The 21,736-nt window shown below is 50.9% G+C and overlaps 1 protein-coding gene across 1 annotated transcript; it reads left to right on the forward strand.

Moving 5' to 3' along the window:
• The first annotated feature begins 3,010 nt into the window (after positions 1–3,010).
• BATF3 (basic leucine zipper ATF-like transcription factor 3) lies at positions 3,011–15,205 on the forward strand. The gene is made up of 3 exons (XM_043567927.1): positions 3,011–3,191; positions 5,851–5,955; positions 14,715–15,205. Exons 1-3 carry the CDS (start codon positions 3,114–3,116, stop codon positions 14,898–14,900), a joined length of 369 nt encoding a protein of 122 aa, XP_043423862.1. The 5' UTR covers positions 3,011–3,113; the 3' UTR covers positions 14,901–15,205.
• The last annotated feature ends 6,531 nt before the right edge of the window (positions 15,206–21,736 follow it).

Consider the following 21,736-nt stretch of genomic DNA (forward strand, 5'->3'; position numbering starts at 1 on the left):
TATACTCACATTTTTGTATACATGATATACTTGCACTTTTTGTTATCTGACTTTTTTTTCTTACGCTACCTATGTCCAATAAATCTTCCATGTGGCAAACTGGTCCACGTGCTTGTAATTTTTTTTTCACATGCTTGTAATTTTTAAAATTTTTTTTCAACGTTTATTTATTTTTGGGGGGACAGAGAGAGACAGAGCATGAACAGGGGAGGGGCAGAGAGAGAGGGAGACACAGAATCGGAAGCAGGCTCCGAGCCATCAGCTCAGAGCCCGACGCGGGGCTCGAACTCACAGACCGCGAGATCGTGACCTGGCTGAAGTCGGATGCTTAACCGACTGCGCCACCCAGGCGCCCCCATGCTTGTAATTTTAAAGATGCATCCTGTTCTGTCCCATGACTAAAACGTATTTTAGTCGGCCATTCTCCAATAATTGGACATTTATGTTGCTTACAATTTTTTTACTTTAAAAAAATATGATGAGCTTTCAGTGCATATAGTATTTTTCCCTTTAGTCATTTACAATCATCTTCCTATGATGATTTTCTAGAAGTTTTCTGAGGAAAATGAAGTCACAGGTGATGATTATTGCATGGTTTCTTTAAAAATTACAATAAATTTGTTTTGCGAGTGAAATATGAGGGCACCAATTTCAGCACACTCTCACCAACATTTGATACTTCTAATTTTGCTAATTTAATATTTTTAAATGTTTCTTTTTCTAACGTATATTTTTTCCTATATCTGTTTTCCTTGAGCATTTCCTCTGATGGGAAATGCCAGTTCATGCCTCTTGTGTAGGTCGGTTTTGAGAGACTGTCTCAGTATTTTTCTTATTCCTTTTCAAGGGCTGTGTATGTAGTAGAGATTTTAACCCTTTATCATAACTGTAGTGAACATTTCCCCCCATCTGTTTGTAATTTATTGTCATGCTCTCATCTATAGCAATTTAGCATTCTTGTACAGTTCAGATCTTTCCAGTGTGATTTCTCCTGTCGCGTTGTCTCAGAAAATTCTCTCCATGTTGTCTCATCCCAGGGCTTTACTAAAGAATTTAATTCTCTGAAACCGACCTGTTCCTTAAATGCTCACTGGTTAACCAAGATCCCTCCTTTATATTTGAGTAACGTAGGCTAGTAGGCCTATGCCTATAGGAAGAGTTCTGGTGTGCTGGGACCCGGATCCAGGCGCCGTGGGGAGCGAGGTGGAGGGCACAGCCGCCGCTGACCCAGGCTGCGGTGTGACTCCGCGGGAACACAAGAGTGGCAATACCCAGAATGAAGGATGGGACTGCACCTAAATGTCCGTGCTTTCGCCTTACCCTTTCCCTTCCTAAACAGCATTGGGGAATGAAAGCACTTCTGAAAATTAAAGATCACATGGCCGGTAGGTTTTCCTATCTTGTTAGAGTCCTTGTCCTCGGTGTGCGGAGCCCTGTCCTAGGAACATTGTGTGTATCCGTGTGGTTTGCAAGTAATAATAGCTCCGGGGCAGCCACGAGTTATGTGGCACGGTGGAAAGGATAAACGGGAGATGAGAAGATAAATCTAGGCGGATAACCGAATGTAGAGATGGCTCCGTTGTGGATTCTTGATGGTATGAGGGATACGGCACGGTCCCGTTGCACCCACCCTCAGTCCTCCCCGCTGCCTTGCACCTCAGCCCTGTGTCCAGTTGGTCGAAGCCCCTGATCCCACAGACAAGATCGTCCTGCCCCCAGCCAGGCAGTCAAGTTCACTCAAGGTGCGTCTCAAAGCTGTTGCCAGGGTCTTAAATCCTGGCGGAGAGCCACGTGCGCGGGACTGCGAGTCAGAAGTGCCCGCCCCCCATCCCTGCTGCTGCCCACGAGCCTGAAGACTTAGGCGACCGCAGTGGAAGGCACATCTGACCTCTTGGTCCTGGTTCCCACCCGCCCACCTAGGTTCGCAGTTATCTTTCTTTCTCGGTGCAGACCACAAACCCGAAACCGCTTGTTTTGTTCTTTGCTGGGACCAAGAACAGCACTGCTTGACTCTGTATCTTTTCCCTGGCAGGCAGGTGGAGGGGGACGCGCCACACCTCCACCCCGTCCCCAGTTGGGCACTAATCCACTCATGTTAACTTGTAGGCAGAGCATCTGCCACTTTCATCTTGAAAAAGAAAGCATCAGAGGTTCAGATCCCCGAACCTGTCAATAGTGAGGTCCACCGCGGCAGATTCGCTCTCAGTCGCTCTCAGGACAACCTCCTCCCTCCCATCCCACACTGAGGGAATTCACCCTCCGGGCCGCCCGGCCTCGCGCTCTCCCCCAGCCCGGCGGCGCGGGTGAAAAGGGACGCAAATGCCCCCCGCAGACAGGCCCTGGGGTGCCCGCGGCTCTCAGGGCGCGCAGCGGGACCCGGCAAAGCCGGCAGTCCCTCCCCTGGGCTGCGCCTCGCAGGTGGGTGAACGGTGGGTTGAGGAAGGAGTGAGAGTGGCGCCCGCGCGACCGGTCGCCGCGAAGAAAGTCCCGGAGACCGTGACCCCCGCGCGAGGGGGAGGCGGGGCCGGTGCGCAGGAAAATACCGAGATGGGACCGCTTAACAACCCCGCGCAAGGCCACCCCCTTGTGTTTCGCAGCCCGCGAGGTCCCCGAGAGCGGCCGGAGGACCCCAAAGGCTGCGCTGCGTCTCCCCGACCCCTGCGCGCCGCAGCGTCGCCCCTCGTGGGTGGGCTTCGCGTTCCCTCCCGGGTTTCCAAGCTACCACGTGACTTCCACGAAGTGCCGGGGCCCAGCGGAAAGCCGCCGCAGGGGTGGGATTTGGGACCCCGAGGTGCGGCGAGAGGGCGGGGAGAGGAGGAAACGGGGCGGGGGTGGGAGCGGGAGGGGCGGGCAGACTCGGCGACGCGCAGGCCAGCGGCCCGGGCCGGGGGCGGGGAAACCCTGGCGGCGCGCGGCGGCCGCACGCGCCGGGAGAGCGGGAAGCCCGAGGGGGCGGGGCGGAGGGCGGCGGCCGGCAGGTGCGGGGGCGCGCGGATGCGGGCGGCCGGAGAGTGCCGCTAGGCAGCGCCCCGCGTGCAGGGGGCGGCGGGCCGCGCGGCCGCACCTCCGCGAGGCTGCGCGGCGGGGCGGGGCGGGCCGGAGGAGCGCCCGGCATGTCGCAAGTGCTCCCGGCGGCCGGCAGCGTCCTGCAGAGGAGCGTCTCGGCGCCCGGGAACCAGCCGCAGCCGCAGGTAGTTGAAGGAGGCTCAGGGAGGTCCGCGGGCCTGCGGGGATGGGGGCGCCGAGGGGCACGCGGAGGTGGGTGGGTCTGGGGTTCTGGAGTGGTGACCGCTGAGTGTCGGGGTGGAAGGCGCTGCGGGAGCCAGCGACCGGCAGGAGTGGGGGCGTGGGGTGGGTCCAGGGCCCCCCGGCGTGCGCCTCTGTCCGGCGGTCCTCCGCTCACGCACGGTGCCCGCGGCGTCCGGAATGGTGACCCGTCTCTTGTGGCCCGGGAAGCGGAGAGACTGGAGGGCGCGGGGACCCAGGCACGGTCCACGTTTCCCCGCACGTGGGATCCGCGCTGTCCCGGTGTCGCCATCCTTGCGCTGGCGCCCGCTGCCACCCCACCGCCGGCGCGCGTGGCCCTTCCCGGGCGCCAGGGTGCGCAGAGGGGAAATTCAGCCCGAAGGGGCAGCTCGTGTCCAGGCACTTCCAACATCTACGGTCCGAATGGGGAACTCAAGACCCGTGCCTGAGGGTGCGGGGTGGGGGCCCGCGGTGGGCGGACTCCAGCCCCAGCGCTGGTGGAAACCCCTCGGCCCCCATCCAGTCCTCTGTGCTGTCCTGGGCCACATTTACAACTGTGTACTTAGGAATCTGAGACGAGGTTGCCCGCGGGGATGGCCATCAGAGAACTTCCCACTCATTGGTATGCTCCCCTTCCCAATTTGATGCCTGGTACACGGTGTCATCAGGTGGCTCTCAAGAGTCACACATTTCTGAGTTTGGACCTCGGTTTTACCGCACGCACGCTGAGTAGCCTCGGGCATTTTGCTTAACATCTTCGAGCCTCAGTTTCCCCCCCTGTAAAATGAATATAATAATAACCTCTCGTGATTTTTATGAGGATTAATTAAGATATGGTTAATAGTTGATGGCTGTCTCAACACTTTGCTCTCCTTTCTGTTTTGATTAAATGTTACTGCTGGGTTGTCAGGTGTGAGCATATGGATAGGTATAGAGTGTCCCCTCCCAGAGGGCAGGACACAGGCTGCTTCCCTGTGCCCTGTGACTTTTTGATGGCGGACAAAGAGGCGTGATTTGGTGACAAGCACTATGGGGAATTCAAAAATAGCAGCGACCTCTACAGAGGTTGCTGAGGGCATACCATGTGCTGGGAGCTTTAGGATAAAATCTCATTTTGTCCTATGCTCGTTCCAGGCGTTAGGCTGTTAGAATGATTGCTGCAGTGATTACCCATCAGTTGTTCAGGGCATGTCTCTCTAGTGCCTAAAACAGTGCCTGGCACATGGTAGGTACTCATTTAATACTTAGTGAAACAATGAATGACTCACACTTACAATAAATGAGAAAACTGAACATTCAGAGAATGTAAGCCCTTTCCCCCAGGCTATAATGACAGCAAGAGTCAAAACCGGGAGCCACGTATTTCTAAGCTGAAAGTCTGTCCTGTACACCACATTTTGCCCATGTGGTGTTCTGGTTATGTTTACCAAGACTTCTTTGCCTCTAAAAAACTATGCTTTGACCCCTTGTGCCTGTTCCCTTAAGCACTACCTTCAGACCGCGTCCATTTGTTATATTATTTATGTATGCTGTTTGTGTCCTTCTGTAGACTTAGATTCTTCCATATACTGGAAATTCTTTACCCACTGGAACTTGGGGGGAAACATATGTCTCTCATATTGGAATACAAGACCATATAAAATGATAACTGCAGTTACCCATTATTTTATATTAATGTTTGCTTCCCAATAATATTAATAATTGAGTAGCTTTCCTGTGTTTGTATCCTACTAACTAACCTCTTAGCTTTTAAACTGTTTAAAGGTAGCATACTCCCCCCCCCCCGCTCCCCCCGCTTGGTACCTTCTCACAGGGTTCTGGAAGGCAAAGAGTCTCTACTTCTCCATGTTTTTTCTATAACTGAGATGTTTTTACCTTGGTAGGTGCATTTTGTGAGCCTGCCTGTTTCAGGATAACTCTTAAAGGATTTGACTCGGTTTGGTTAAATCTCATACAGAGCGCTAAGAGCTCTCAAGACACATCATCAGTCTGCTTTCTGATTCACTCTGACCCGTGGAACAAAATGGCCATCAAGCATTGTTCAAATGAGCATATTGTCTGTGGTGTTTAAGATCATCTGGTGTGTTGGCAGAGTTGTGTGGTTGCAAGTAGTTACAAGCGTGATGTGATTTGCACGCATCGAAGTACCTGTTTGTGTGGTGGCGTCAGACCTCGCACGTGGCAGTTTCCAGACAGATGCCTTCTGCCTTTCCTGTCCTCAGATGGACAACGTTGACACCACACCTCTTCCAGGCACACACCCTGTGGGGTAGAGGTTTATGAACGTTGGTTTGGAGTCCAACAGACCTGAGTTCCACTTCCCACTTACCCGCTTACTAGCTGTTATACCTGGAGCAAGTTCCTTAACCTCTCTGAGTTTCTTATTCCTCGTCTGTTAAATGGCGGTCACACCACACATTTGTCAGGGTGGTCACGGGGGTTGGCAGCTAAGCTCAGCCACGGCACGCGGTGAGCAGCAGGTCCTCTGCTGTGACTGCAGGTAAAACGGGGAAGCTCCATGAGCCATGCAGAGGAAAGAGGCAAGGCTGAGGAGGGTGAGGCAAGGGGCCTGGACAGCGCACCTGACCAGACATTTCCCCCCAGAGTCCGGAGGACGATGACCGGAAGGTCCGAAGGAGAGAAAAAAACCGAGTTGCTGCTCAGAGAAGTCGGAAGAAGCAGACCCAGAAGGCTGACAAACTCCATGAGGTGAGCCTGTGATTGGGGCAGAGCCACATTAAGGCCACGGAGAGGAGCCACCTTCTGCCCTTGCCCTGTGGTGGCGGCCCCAAGGTCATGTCCTGGTCATCACCGATTTGGACACACAAGTCTAATTCCGCTGCGTCCTTCAGCCCAGTGTTCTGATTCTTCACTCGCCGACATCTTGCTTTCTCCCTCGTCCACTGGTTGTTCCTCACTCTCGATTTCTTTCATTATAAATCAAAACAAAATAAAACAAAACTTCCTCTTGATCCCAATTCCTTTTCAAGCTACCACCCCACTTCATTTCTTTCCTTCCTCACTTCCCTGCTCCTTAAAGAGAGACCTGCTCTCTCCACGTCTTCAGTTCTATTTATTCTCCAGTCCCATGTGATATTGTTTCTACTGCTCCCTCCCCACCCAAGGTACCTGCACGCATACACACACACACACACACACACACACACACACACACACACGCACCCTTCCTATGGAAGCTGCTCCCACTGAGGCGACTAGTGCCCTGGCACTGCCTGATCCAGAGGCCTGTTTCTAGTCTCATCAACCATGACCTTGCTGGAACATTTGACACCATTGACTCTGTCCTTTTTTTAAAATAGATTTTTAAATGTTTATTTTTGAGAGAGAGAAAGAGTGCACGCAAGCGGGGGAGGAACAGAGAGAGAGGGAGACACAGAATCCGAAGCTGGCTCCAGGCTCTGAGCTGACAGCAGACAGCCCGATGTGGGGCTCGAACCCATGAACCATGAGATCGTGACCTAAGCCGAAGTCAGATGCTTAGCCGACTGAGAGCCACCCAGGCTCCCTAACCCTTCCCTCCTTGAGACCTTCCTCAAGGTCTTTAGCTTCCAAAAGACCACACTTCCCACTTGACCCTCTTAACCACCTTTCTTCTCAGTTTCTTCACTACCTTTTCTCCCTCTGCCTGTTTTCTTAAATGTTGGTGTTGACTGGGCTTTCAGACTCTGCCCTTTTTCCTTCCCATCCTGGAAGATTTGATCTATTAATCTGTTCTCTCAGCATCAGCTCCCCACATTGATTGCTCCAGGCAAGACCTCAGTCGCAGGACCTCGACCCCATATCTCGAAAGTCTGCTTAGATGTCTCCAAGTGGGTCTGCTGTAGGCTACTTGGATGCAACATGGCTGTGACAGTGTGTGTTCACCCTGAGACTCTCTTCTCACTGTCTTCAATTGCAGTTAATAGAGCTAACCACCTTTCTCATCACCCACATCAGGAACCTGGGACTTATCCTAAACTCTTCCATTGCTCTCCACTCTCTATCCCACATAATCTCATAGCCAGGATTGGGAACTGCCCCATATCAGGAACTGGCCTCGCAAGCATCCGAGGGCCTGTGCAAAGAATTGGTGACAGTTCTGAACTCTCGTCTATACACAGAGTTGGTGCAAGTAATTGGGGATTTTAGTTTAATGTTTCCCCGCCTGCTCTCTTGCCACAGCTTGTCTCCACAAGGCGAGTCTAGGGGCACTGACGGCATAGCTGACCGAGGTATATTGGGGGGGGGGGGGAGGACAGCAATCTCTGGAAACCCTTTCACAGTGAACCAAGAATAGATTGAGGATGCACGTACTCCAGGGAGAGGTGACCCACTGGCATAAATTCACAGTGGGCATAAATGACACGTTAGACTCTTTCCCGGGAGCAGGAAGGCTGGGCCCTAAAAGAGAGAGGGTCTTCAGATGAGGGTCAGGGAAGGTCCTTCCCAGCCTGTATTAATCCTGGAAACTTCCCCCAGAAGAGTTGGAATGTCCTTTGAGTGCTTTCTTCCTTCCCCTTTGCTGCCGAAGCAGTCTTGGGTCTAGCGTCGTGTTACCAGATAACCCCAGAGGGCACTTTCGGCTCAGTTAGTGCATGGTCCTGTGTTCAGACCGCATGTGCCAGCCAAACAGCGAGGGTTCTTCCCCTCAAGAAGCTTCTCGTCCAAGCCAGGTGCATTCACTTAAGAAAACACTAGGGGACACTCTGTTGTAAGTCCCAAGTAACTATGTGTGTGGTTGTGAGTGAGCGACTTGGACAGGACCTTCCCCAAATATTTGTGAAGCTCTACCATGGCCAAGGCGTTGCTGCTGGGTCACAAGGAGAGGAGTAAGATCTCATTCCTGTTTTGGGAAGTACAGGAGTTTTCAAGGAAAGTAGCTCATTTCCGGTGGCCTCGGTAACAAATTATGACAAATTCGGTTGCCTTACCACAACACAGGTTTATTATCTTACAATTTTGGACGTCATCTGTCTGGAATGGGTCTCACGGGGCTCAAATCAAGGTGTCCAGAGGTGCTGTATTCTTTCCGGAGGCTGCAGGGAAGAATCCATTTCCTTGCCCTTGCTGGCTTCTAGAGGCTTCTGTGTTCTCTTGCTTGTGGTCCCTTCCACCTTCAAAGCCAGCACTGGCTAGTTAAGCTTCTTTCATGCTATATTACTCTGATACTGTTTCCATTGTCATCTGACTCATGACTTCTTCTTTCACTTATAAGGACCCTTATGATTACATTGGGTCCACCTGCATAATCCAGGATCATCTCCTCATGTTCAGATTCTTTTTGTTCTTAATGTTTATTTCTTTTGAGAGAGAGAGAGAGAGAGAGAGAGAGAAAGAGAGAGGGCGTATGTACGCATGAGTTGGGGAGGGGCAGAGAACAAGGGAGACAGAGAATCCCAAGCAGGCTCCATGCTGTCAATGTAGAGCCTGACGCAGGGTTTGAACTCATGAACTGTGAGATCATGACCTGAGCGGAAATCAAGAGTCGAATGCTTAACTGACTGAGCCACCCAGACGCCCCTCCCCAAGTTCAGATTCTTAATCACACCTCCAAAGTCCTTTTTGTCATGTAAGGTAACATATTCACAGGCTCCAGGGGATGGATGTCGACCTCTTTGGGAGGCCCTTATACTGTGGAGGGCCTTTCTGTTCACCTAGCCTCTTCTGCTGTCCCTATACTGTGTCACATGACCAATTGTGCCAGGTGCTCTTTTGGGAAATGGGCATAAATGATATGAAACCCAGCCCTTCCATGGGAGAGCACTCCCTTCTCTGTCTCTGTGGAGCCAAAGAGTAGTTCCGGTTTAAGTACCACTAGCAGATCACCTCATCAAGGACAGTCTTTCTGAGAAACACAGTGTCAAGGAGGCCAGGACAGTGGCTCCACCCATGCACAGATCCCCAAGCTGTAGCCCTTAACTTTACTGTCACTAGCTACACACAAGTGTTATTGGTCACAAGAGGGTGTGTGGGGGAGCAGGTGGCTGGCTCAGGAAAATGGAAATACATCCCAGTCTCACTGTAGAAGAGGAATGTCGTCTTTGGACCGAAGGGTAGCACATGAATTCTGTCTCCGCTGTTAATTCCTCCCATGGAGGGCAGCACAGCTGTGTGCAGGGGTCTATGTTCTGCAGGGCAAACATAGCAAAACAAAATAAAATAAAACAAGACAAAAAAACAAAAGTAAATATAGTAAAAAAAAAAAAGTACTTTTTTAAACTTTGAAAAAAGTCTACATATTGAGGGTGGGATATCTGGTTAAAAACTGCGGTAAAGAATAGCTTTGTTGTGCTCCGGTGAGTGAGCTGAGGGCAGAGCACCTAGCGGGCTGCTCTGGGTTGTGGCAGAAGAGCCCTTCAGGCCCCCTCGGGCTCCAGGCCACGTGAAGGACAGGAAAGTGAGAGCCGGACACGTTTCTCAGAAGCCTCTTCAAACCTGGGACCAGGCCCCTCTCTAGGAGACACTAAGGGGTGCAGAAAGCAGCACTTGGTAGCCGTGGCTGCCTGTCACTCCCTGGGGAGATTAGCCCATGAAAAGGGCTTTACTCGGTCCTTCCTCTGTCCCATACTGTGGGGTAGCATTGCTGCGTATCTCAAAGTCACTCGAGATCTTTATTTGCCTTTCTTGAATACCACGAAGGGGAGTATTTAGAGCTCGTCTAAAATTCCCACCTTTCTCTCCTGCCCACCTTGTTCACTCACTGGAGTCTCTTACCTCCAACACCTGAGAAACCTCCTCCAGTCCCAGCTCCCAGGAGCCTCTGGGCCACCTCCCACCTCTCCCGGCTCTTCGTCTGCAAAGCTGGAGGACAGTCCGTCAAGGCTGGGCCTCCCTGGAGGGCAGGGCTGGGAGAGCTGGAGCAGGCCATGCCAGGGACAGGCTCAAGTCACTCTTCAGTCTGAATTTTCCCCTCAGCGAGGTGGTTGCTGGAAGCCCGACTGTGGTGACGAGAAGCTGTTCCTAACGTGTGTCTGTGTGCCTCAGCGCTCACTGTGGCTTTTCAAATCATCTCGTCAAGGCGCTTACACCTCTCATGGGGATTTCAGCCTCTATTCATCTCTGAACATTAGGCACACGCCTGAGTCCACATTCACAAATAGGGACCCAAGTGAACGGTCCAGCTTTCTACGACGAGCCAAAAGTGTCTCAGAAGTGGGTCAGACTGGTTCGAGCCAGGCATCCGAAGGTGTAAGACTGAGAAAGAACGTTGAGTCAGAAAAGGAAGGCAGACGATGCCATCCTCAGGAACCCCAAATGTCACCAACTGACGGATTTCTTAGGCAATTTGGTTGTGGTCTGTGTTGCCACGGTTTTTTCAGATATTGCATATTCAAAGAGAATGCTTCATGTCAGTCCCTCCTTGGTTTAGAAACTGATGATGACACTAATTTGTACGGCCCTCCCTGATGACACTAACTTTCTTCTGGGAAGGAGATCAACCTAGGGCTTGGGAATAGGCTCATTGTAAAATCCTGAGCCCTCACAGCCCTTTACTGCCAGTAACCACCACGGGGAAATTTGGGGCCAGTCACTGCCAAGTGAAAGCACAATTGCTGTCCTTGCTTGAGGATTGCATTTGACCTTGAAATCAGGTTCCAAGTCTGCATGACCTTGGAAAAGTCACTGCGCCTCTCAGAGTTTCACTTTCCTCGCTTGTGAAATGGGGTCTGTGTGTGGCTGTGCCCTCCTGACGGCCTTTTCCTCCCCCTCATCTACTTCCTGCCTCTGTTTTCCTCTCTGGTTCCTGGTACCCACAGTAGCTTGTCAGTTGTTGTTTTTTTTTAATCCTGGACCCTGGATGCCCCCAGACAGCCCCTCGCTCCCCAGCCAACCTCTCTTAGATGCCCAGACCAGGGTTCCTCAGCCTTGGCACTACTGACATTTGGGGCTGGATACGTCCTTGTCTGGGGGCGTGCTGTCCTGGGCACTGTAGGCTGTCGAGTGGCACCCCTGGCCTCTACCCACTGGATGCAGTAGCGCCCTCTGGTCCAGTTGTGACAACCCAGCTGTCTCCAGACATGCCGCCTGTCCCCCGGGGACCACCGCGATTGCTCTGGTTGAGGATGGCTGCCTCAGACAGTCTCGTTTCTGAGGCAGAACTGGGATTTGCAGAGATTTCGCCGCCGGGAATGTTTAGGTCTCTGCTTTGCGACTGTGTCCTGCGAAACGCCAGGGAAGGCAGCGCAGTGACCTCCAACCCTCCTGCGCAAAAGTCTCGAAAGTCAGCAAGATTTGAGCTAAACTGATCTTTTGGAAATAACAAATGGGCTAATGTTCCTGCTTATTTTCACGTATGTCAAGTCCAAGTACTTTCTTCTCCATGTAAAGTGGGTGTTACTCTTTCCCCTTTGTTCTCTGCATTCTCATACCTCCTCTCCACCTGCTCAATATTTATTTATTGATTTATTAAATATTTATTTATTTATTAATTTATGAGTAACACCCACTTTTATTCTTCTTGAGCTGGCCTCACCTGGAGATCTTGACTTCTTCTCTTTTTATTCTCTCAGCTCCATGAAAGTCCCTCAGCAGGTTTAGAAGTAAAAGTCAAATCCCAGAAGAGAAAGTCCCTGCAGAGAAGGCGGATGAGGGGGCTGCTGGGCTGGGGTTTAGAGGAGGCAGCTGTACCTTGGGAAGACTTTAGGCAGCATGGCCCTTCATGGCTTCTGGAGCTAAAACTCAGAAGCTCACAGCATCCTGCCACAATACAAAAGGACACTTTGGAATGTTCTCCCACAGCAAGTGATCTTCCTATGTTTTGGAATCTAGTTAAAACGTTAGCTCATTAGGGGCGCCTGGGTGGCTCAGTCGGTTGAGCGTCTGACTTCGGCTCAGGTCATGTTCTCACTGTTCATGAGTTCAAGCCCCGCATCCGGCTCTGTGCTGACAGCTCAGAGCTTGGAGCCTGCTTCAGATTCTGTGTCTCCCTCTCTCTCTGCCCCTCCTCCTCTCACACTCTGTCTGTCTCTCTCTCTCTCAAAACTAAACATTAAAAAAATTCTTTTAAATGTTAGCTCATTGGAACCATTCGCATCTATTCTCCATTTTACTTGGAGGTGAAGAGCATTTCCAGTTGCAGGGTGGAGCACGTGAGCGTGTATGTGTGTGTGTGTGTGTGTCTGTGTGTGCGTGCATGTGTATGCATGTGTGCATGCGTGCATCTGTGCTGCATGTGCATGCGTGCGTGTGCGTGCACATGTGTGCCTGTGTGCACGTGTGTACGTGTGCCTCACAGAGCTGCAGCCAGTCACCCTGCTGCTGCAGGCAGGCTTCCCACGATGACTGTCCTGTCTTCCCTCCCCTTGCCCACAGAGGGCTTGTTGCTGCTTTGTAGACTGAATTCAGGCTCCAGGACTAGAGTTTGTCAGAGGCCAGAGGGGAGCTGACAGGCATGGAGGAGGGCTGAGGGCAGAATGGGGCCCGTGCGCTAGTGAAACCAGACTGACCCAGGATAACCTGTGAGAGGAAGGGGTGCAGCTGGTGGCCTTGGAGAGTATTCCAGACTATCCTGAGGGCTTGCCTGGGGAAGGCTCAGATGGCCTCTGTGTGTGCAGCCCCTCTGGCACCTAGAGGGGGGAAGGAAGCAGGTGAGAGAAGGAGGCAGAGGACTGGGGCTGAGTCGTCACTGGGCACTGTGGCCCATCAGGTGGGGCTACTGCAGAGGGTAGCAGAGGCTCTTACATTTCTGATCTTTGGGGAGAGACCTTATTTAGTATAAGTAAGATTGAATATGATACAAAATTGAATAGAACACATAATAATGAGGGATGTGGTTCCATTAGGTGCTGTGCTCAGGGAAGCCTTCCTGGAGGTGTTAGGCTTGAGCTGGGCCCACACAGAAAAGGAGGTAGGTAGTCTAGTCGAGGAGAACAGCATTAGCAAAGGGGCAGAGTTGAGAATTTGTGTGTGCTTTAGGGAACTGTAAGAAGAACAGACATTTTTAGTGACATTTTAAAAAAGTTACTAGTACAAGAAGAGATGTGATGGTTGGGAAGGTTGGGTCCCCACCCCGGGAAATGCATGGTAAACAACATTGCAGCAAGATTTAAATAAGATTGTCAACTTTGAGATGGTCTCTACTGGCGTGCCCTAGGGTTCTACCATTGGTTGAGAATTATACTATAGAACATACTAATGACTTGGATGGAGATAAGGAAGACCTGCTCATCAAGCTAATGGACAGCTTATAGCTGTGTGGCATCGTGATCCCTGAGCTGACACGTTAAGATTCAGAAAGACTTTGCTAACCTGGAAGATGCCAAGTGAACAGGGTGAAAGTCAGGAGAAGTGGATATAGAGCCCACACCTTTCATCTCCAGAACACCAGTCATCATCCAGATGTAGACAGAGGAGCAGTAGATGCAGACAAAGCCTGCACCTCTCCGCAAACTCAGGGAGAATCCCCAGAGTGAGGGGGCTGCAGGCTTGGGCCCAGCCCCAGGGTGGGCCACCTCCAAGCATCTGCCCTCTGCATGCGCAGGCCACCTGCAGAATCATGCACTGTTTTGGGTATGGCGTTTTTCTCCGAGATCCTGGCAAATTGCAGTGTGTGTTGGGATGACCTCCAGGAGGGCAGAAGGACCAGAAGCCCTAAAACCCAAGGAGCTCAGGGGACCTGAGACAGTTGAGCTGAGAGAATACCTAAGGGGAAGTGGTATGGGGCTGTCTCCTAATATTTCAAGAACTGTGATGTTGAAAAAGTATTGAATTTACTCTGTGTGGTTCCATAAGGTGGAACCAAGCCCAATAGGTGGGTCTGAAGGAGAGAGAGAGATTTTGGATCGGCACAAAGACGAGCTTTCTAATAGACCAGCATGGAAATGGCAGGGACTGCCCTTTGAAGAAGAGAAGGCCCAGCACAAGTTGCATGTCCGGTTTCTGCATTGTGTGGGTTGGGCTGAGGGGTCTCTAGACCCCCCTCCAGGTCTAAGCCTCTGCAAACTCTGGTATAATGGAAACTTAACAGTGTTGGGGCGAAACCAAGGCAAGGGGTATTTTTATTCATTTACTCATGCAGCCAGCAAACATCTGTTATGTTCCAGGCACTGTTCCAGGTGCTGGGGCCACAGCAGTGACCACAACAGAGATCTTGAGAAGGCAACTCAGCAGTTGGGGGAGGAGAGGCTGGCTGCAATGGGGACCCTGAGGGAACTTTTAGGAGTGATGGAAACGTTCTCTCGACCAACGTTTAATTTGCCAAAACTCATTGAATTATATACATCCTTACAACAGGTGTGTGTTATTTGATATAAATCATATCTCCATAAAGCTGATTCAAAAAGCAAAGCCCCACCCTCACCAACCTTGCATCCTGGTGGGAGGAGAGAAACGTGAAGCTAACAAGGAACCACTAAGAGCGGTGGAAGGGGGCTCAGTTAGCGAGGAAGCGTTCCTGGGGAAGAGCGAAGCATCAAGCGAAGGGAGTGTGCTCGCAGAAACCATTTTCCCCGTTCTCCTTGTCTGTGCAGGAGTATGAGTGCCTGGAGCAGGAGAACACTGTGCTGCGGAGAGAGATCGGGAAGCTGACCGCGGAGCTGCAGCAGCTGAGCGAGGCCCTGAAGGAGCACGAGAAGATGTGCCCACTGCTGCTGTGCCCCATGAACTTTGTGCCGGTGCCGCGGCCGGACCCCGTGGCTGGCTGCCTGCCCCGATGAAGCCCGAGGATCCTCCTCCTCTGCTGAAGGAGGAGCCTTGGTCATTTCCACACCTGGCAGGAGGGTTCCCTCCGCATCTGTGTACAGGGGGGCCTGTGGCCGGGTCCCCTTCTCGGAGCTCCTGGCCGCGTCCTCAGCAGATGGCTCAGCATGACGCTCCCGCCGGCACCTCTCAAAGCCTTGAGCGGGTCCAGGCAGGGAGGCCACCCTCAGGAGTCACCTCGAATCCACTTTGGCAGCTAATAAGTTCCGTGTTGTGCAGAATCATTGCCTGTAGATTTTGGATAATAAAGATGGTTATGACATCTTTTGCTAACTTCTTGGAATTTAGAAATATAATAGGTTTCCTCGTCCTGGAGAGGTCATCTTCTGTCTCCTCACACAGTTTTGTGGCTCCTGGGTCTTGCTTTCCCCTCCTGGTCATCTTCCCCATGGCCATATCTGTGCTCGCTGCAGGAGACAGCTGTGGAGGCCTGGAACTTGCTGGCCACCCCACCGGGGTGATGTCGAGGTAGTCATGCTGGGTGTGACCCCTGCCTGCTTTGGGTAGCTCTCCATCTTGGTCAGCACCCAACCCCTGCTGGACTGTCAAGGCAGATTTTCTCTTCCAGGCCCTGGAAGCTTTCGTGACTGCTCTGGACACTCCTGGGTCACCTCCCTGTTCCATACGTAGGCGTAGGATCAGAGGACACTTTTACTTTCTGTTAGTCTGAGTCAGCAATGGGATGGGGAAATCTGTCCCCTAGTTTAAAAACACAGATATTTTTGGCAGGTAAGGAGAGCAATTTCCTTCCAAAAGTTCTGTCTAATTATTATTTCAGGAAAAGCAGAACCAAGACAAGTTGAAGGTGGGCCTGGCGAGAAAAGCAAAATGGGAGAGGATTCCCGGTCCTCTTCCAACTCTCTTTTCCCCTGGACCCAGGGAGTTGTGGAGGGCAGAGCCATCCCATCATAAAGGGCACAGGAAATGGGAACGGAAAGGAAGGTGCCTTGTTGTAGATGGTTGAAAAAGAAGAAAGTAAGAAAAGAGAATACCAGCCCCTCCCAAGGGTGACAGGCTTGCTGATTTCATGCAAGTATTCATACTGGCCACTCCTCGAGAGCCTCCTCTCTCCTGGGCAAGGGTCCCCTGTCCCCCAGGCCTTTTGGAGGTCTGCGGGTCTCTTGGAACTCACGCAGGCTGAAGACGGCAAGGTTTCCCTGGTCAGACGCGTTCCAAGTCTGCCGTTAGAGACCAGGGCCGCTGCTGGCTGGCAGGACCAGGCCAAATCTTCCTGGATGCAGCCGTTTTGGGGGGGGGGGAATGGCAGAAGTTTTTAGTATGAGAGATTTTATAAATCATCCAGCCTGATAACATTCACTCTGCAGACAAGGGGCTCAGATGCAGTGAGGGAAAGGCCTTGCTCAAGGTCAGCCACAGGTAGGGAGGAGCAGAACCAGGCTGGAACCCCAGATGGTCTGACTCCTGATCCACCGTAGAGTGATAGCATCAGGCTGAAGCCATGCCGCAGGAGGTGCCTCCGGGCCGGGACTGGGGTCTCTACATGTGGCATGACCTTCTGTCAGCATCTCAAAAGGCTGGCCAGGACTGTGGAGTCCAGGTGAGCCTGTCCATGAGGGGCAGACTCAGAGTCAGGGTCCCAGGCGCCTATGTGGCCGTGAGTACGTACACAAAGTGTGTGCCTTGTACCTGCAGGTGTTTTGTGCTGCTGTCTTTCAGCTCCAGCACTTTCTGTCCCTGCAGGGAGCACTTTACGCTCTGGCTGGCTCTCAGCAGGATCCTGCCACACTTCCACGTTCTCCGGGCTTGCACATCCCTTTAGCGGTTCTGCTGATCTGCTCTGACCCCTACTGGCACTGCCTTTCAGCCAGCTGCTTCCCCCCACCCCCTACGAAACTGCTAACCCCAGGGTATTTGGGCCTGGGGCCTCCCTGGCCTGAGTAACCCTGGCTCCACACGACAAATTAGAGAGGCATCTCCGTCCATGAAGTTGCTCTGTGCCCCCAGGGCCTTAGGGTCTCTTGGCTCCTCGACTTTGGCTGGGAGACTGAGGATGAGGGGCTGAGGGAGGATGGTGGGGAGCAGGTTCTATCTCGGAGGTGATAGTACACCGTCTCTGCCCACAGACCATAGCCAGAACTCAGTCACATGGCCTCACTGAGCCATACGGGACTTTGGGGCTTGAAATTCAGCCAGGTGCTCAGGGAGCGGACAACCCGGATTTGGGGACTGTCAGTCTCTGCTGTACGGTTTAGCAGTTGCTCCCACCTTCTCAATGGAACCCCGCACTCGGAGGTCACCAGTAAGCTGCCAAATCTAATGGCCAGATCTCAGGTCTTATCTCCCTTTAGTCCGCCAAAATGAAGACGCTAGCTTCTGCATTTCTCCCTGTCTACCTGCTGCTTCACTGTAGGAAGGGACTCCTCTTCTTGGAGTCTCCATCTCTATCTATCCCTAAACTGATAACTCTCACACCTGTACCCAGAGCCCAGCTCTCTCTCAGGAGGGCAGGTATATTCAGCTGCCCGTCACATGTCTTCGAGAGAACAGAGAACATCGCACAAGCATATCCCACTCGACGTGTTCACAGCTGGACTCACGATCTCATTTTCTTCCTTTCAAAGATGCTTCTCAATCTGTTTGTACCTGTTTAATAAAGAGCTCTGTCACCTGCTTGACATCATAATTGAAACTTCTGTGGTAGTTCACCAAGTCCTTCCAGTTGTGCCTCCGAAATCCCCCCAGATCAGTCTCTCTGCTCCAATGTGCTCGTTGCTTTGTCTACAAACAGGATCCTGATTCAAACTAGCTGCCAAACCACAGGGGGCTTCCTCCCTGAGCTGTGTATTCGTTGAGGGGGAGCTGCCCAAAAGTCAGAGCAGTAAATTTGGAGTCAAAGAAGCCAAACTAGGGAAGCCCAGGGTCGTGAGTCATGGTGCTGGGGTCCAAGTCCCCTCCAGGATAACTGGCAATGTGCCAAGAGTTCTGAAAACCAAACGTTCACTGAGCTTGGCTGCTAAGAATGCCCCTATCCACCACCTGGTAATGTCAGGGGCTGTCTCAGCTCCCCAGTTCCTACTCTGAAAGAAGCAAATTCTCTATAAACTTGAAAAACTGTAGTATTATTCCAGGAGGGACAAGGGAAGTAGAGAAGCTACTGGAAACTGGATTTACTAGGCTGTATTCACACTTCTGCTGTATGCGCTGCCTGGCTGGCGCCTCACATCTGAATTCGGTCTCCAAGTGGCTGTTTGTTGGGCTGGGGGGAAGGGAGGCAGTCTGAGAAAGGCCCCTTCAGCATAGAAAGTGTCGAAGGGAGGAAACCCTTCCTTCACACCCACGCAGCCACACCACTTCCTGTCCGCAATCCCTCCCTGTATTGCACCAGCCCAGCCTTGAAGCTTGGGGTTTCCATCACTGAATCAGGCCCCAATTTTGGCCCCAAACCTTGGTTGAGAATGATGACTCTAACGGACAGGAAAGCGAGAGACCCAAAAGCCCCTCTCTTCTTTCCCATCAACGCTAGGGTTTCCACAGTCCAAGTATACTGATGAGGGCTGTGGGCTCTGTCCCAGCAGGAACTAGAGGGAAAAGGGCGGCCCTGAATCTCACTGGCACAGCTTCCCTCTCGTGATATCCAGGAAGTTCTGGCAGGGTCATCAGTGCCACTACAAGAGGACTTGCAGATGAGAGCCAGGGAGCAGAAAGAAGGGAGAACGGAGAGAGGGAAGGAGAAAAAGAGGGAAAAAAGGAAGGTGGATGGGAAGAGGGGGATGGGGATCCTTGAGCTCTGAACCTAAAGCATCCCTGCTCCTGGGGATGGTATGCTGAATCCCCAGGGGGATGGGCTGCTGGAAGCCCCCTAATAATGACAGGTAACTCGAGGGGTGAGAGTGGAACTAGCCACGGCCAGAGTGTCTGCAAACCCTGCTTGGAGTCAAGGGAACTTTCCTGGATTGCCCATTTGGAAACTGACCACCTTGATGAGATTGCCCCCACTTACCTATTTGGGAACAGAGGAGATTAACATATTCACTTCTGCCGCCTCGGGCATCACCACCGTTAGCATGACCCACACTGAAAGTCTGTGTTTAGCAGGTGCCGATGCACTTGGTGCGGCATGCTTGAAGAACTCGTGTCCTAAATCTGGAGTTGTGTGCAGGGCAGACTCTGGCCCTGGAGGCAGCTCACCTGCTTTTTTGGGTGTTCTAGCGTGACCTTTTCTAGTCCCATATTCTTAGGAAGATCAGAAATGTCATCGCAGATAAGACAAAAGGCCACTAGCCCAGAATTCCGACCACGATGCTGAGGGACATGTGAGGGAGAGTCCAGTGTTTACATTCTAAGACACCATGCTAAAAGTCCAGAGATGTACTTGGAACTTCCCTGGTTTCCCTTAATAACTGGCTATGTATCCATCCATTATCAAGACTCTTCTTGAACTGGTTTAAGTTCTCAGTCACCTCGTGCAGGGTGTAAGCTTCCATTCTGCTCTGAAACCACCCTCTGCTCTGTCCAAATCTAGGGCCACTGGATCATGGACAGAACAGGTGCCTTTGCCCAGGGCCTGGAAAGCAGCACTGTTTCCCGAGCATCCCAGTATTCACAGAACTTCTGCAGTCCTTCCTCTAGACCAGTAGCAAGGCAAAAAAAGTACCTTCCAAATGTCACAAACCCACAGGAGGCTCAATTTGCCAGGCAGTGTTTTCTGAAATTGACATAGTAAGAGAGTTGGAGAAATAACAGTGGGGGCCAGCGTCCTCAGGTAAAAGGGTGGAAAGAACCAGTGAACGTACCTTGCAGTACTTCTCGAACGATTGCAGTAAATTTGCTAATTATTAATGGTTATTGAACTTTATTAGTAATTCATTACTTATTCTAATAATCAATTTATTGTACTAAACCAATACCTTTATTTACAATAGTAGATAATAAAGTGACTTAAAAGTAAAACTATCAATGATTACTTGTTACTAATTTATCAATTAGCTGCTGTTTAAACAATCAGTAGTTAAGTGCCCACTGTGTGTGGGGGTGGGTGGGGGTGGGGGACCAGGACCAGCAAGGGACAGACACCCCCCCCCCAACACACGCACATATCTTAGTGGGCCACCTTATCATATAACTTCTGAAATCTCACCTCTAGAGCTGCCTCAGTTCGAGGAGGGGAGATCTAATGATGTTCTCCATCTGGTCTGAACCGGGAACACTCTTACTTAGGTTGTAAACAACCACAGGACAGGGATCATGTTATTTAGCCACATATCCCTGGTTGCTTAACTCGGTGCCTAGCACATGGGAAACACTAAGTATATCTGCCTGAGTGATTGATGAAATGAATGGCTACTCCTTCTTTAGTCTTCATTCCATTTAAGCCCTCACCCCCATTCCACACCCCCATCACTTAATATTACTTCATTTGTAATGTGAATTTCTTGGTGTTGTTTCCCCATTTAAGGGCATGGACCTAACCTACTTCCTTTGTTCCTATAATTCCTTATCTGTGTCAATTTGCCTGGCTTAAATTAGGGATTCCTGTAAATCAGCAGTGAAGTTGCTTCATAAACATCTCGTAAGCATAATGTCGAAAGCGCAATAGGTTGATGACGATGAAGGTAGAGGTTTGGGCCAGAAAGCACACAGGAAAAAGTCTCCAGGTTTTCTTCCATTTTATGTAAGCGTTGTAAATAGTTAATTATATTTTTATTTGTTCTACAACATTATTATTTAAGTCTTTAATATTTGCTTAGGGGTACTTATCATGTGTACACAGAGGAGTTGGATAAACAAATCCAACTGGCCTGGAGGAGAAAAGGAATGAAATGTACTAGATGGTTCTTGTAGGGAGAAAGTTCACAGGAAAACTATGTATTGTCTAGAGGACACTCCTCAGATTATCTAATTAAGACATTTTCAGTGTCTTTGAGCAATTTTACAACTCTGTAAATTATAGTTAATTGGTAGCAATGCAAAATAATTCTCACCTCTAGACATGCAAATTATGTCTTGTCCATAGAAGTCAATTTACTTTTCTCCCTCCCTCCTCCTTGAGAAACCAGTTTGCCTCCACTGGCACATTCACTTCAATATTCCAGGCCTATAAATATGCCTGTTCTTTGGATTCTCTTTTGAACTGGTGATAACTGCTCAGCTCCCCCATTGGTTAATGACCTTTCATATTTATGATCTTATTTAAACTTTCATGAGTAAAAATTTGTACACCTGTTTTTTCATATCGGAAAAAGAGCCATGACTTTGCCTTTTTTTTTGAACTTTATTTTTAATTACTTTTAATGTTTATTTATTTTTGAAGGAGAGAGAGACAGAGCGTGAGCAGGGGAGGGGCAGAGAGAGAGGGAGACACAGAGTCCGAAGCAGGCTCCAGGTCTGGGCTGTCAGCACAGAGCCCGACGTGGGGCTCGAACCCACAAGCTGTGAGATCATGACCTGAGCTGAAGTCGGATGCCCAACCGACTGAGCCACCCAGGTGCCCCTGAACTTTATTTTTAAGCAGGGCCAAATGACCCTAGTGTTGTTGGGCGGTGTTCACCTCATGTGGACAGAGACTCCGAGAAAAGCCAGGCAGTGTGTTGGTATTGAGTGTCATCTCCAAGGACCTGAGTCTCTGGGATCATTTCTTCTGTTTTGCTGTCCGGGGCTCTATTATCCTGAGTCAGGTCCTCAGATTTCCTGTTCCTCCTCCTTATTTTTTCCTTTCACTCCAAGCATCCTTTACGTCACATGCTAAATGTCATTTTCTCCAACGGTCTTCTGTGATCCGACAAAGCGCTTCCCTTGACTCTGTAGGTCACAGCACACACCCCATTCTATTGTT

This window comes from Prionailurus bengalensis, chromosome E4 (genome assembly GCF_016509475.1).
Source record: "Prionailurus bengalensis isolate Pbe53 chromosome E4, Fcat_Pben_1.1_paternal_pri, whole genome shotgun sequence".
Classification (NCBI taxonomy): Eukaryota; Metazoa; Chordata; class Mammalia; order Carnivora; family Felidae; genus Prionailurus; species Prionailurus bengalensis.

Excerpts from the sequence above, each read along its gene's own strand:
- BATF3 (XM_043567927.1), top strand. The coding sequence starts at position 3,114 with ATGTCGCAAGTGCTCCCGGCGGCCGGCAGCGTCCTGCAGAGGAGCGTC. Across the intron at positions 3,192-5,850 it reads GGAACCAGCCGCAGCCGCAG|AGTCCGGAGGACGATGACCG; the intron begins GTAGTTGAAGGA and ends ATTTCCCCCCAG. Across the intron at positions 5,956-14,714 it reads AGGCTGACAAACTCCATGAG|GAGTATGAGTGCCTGGAGCA; the intron begins GTGAGCCTGTGA and ends TTGTCTGTGCAG.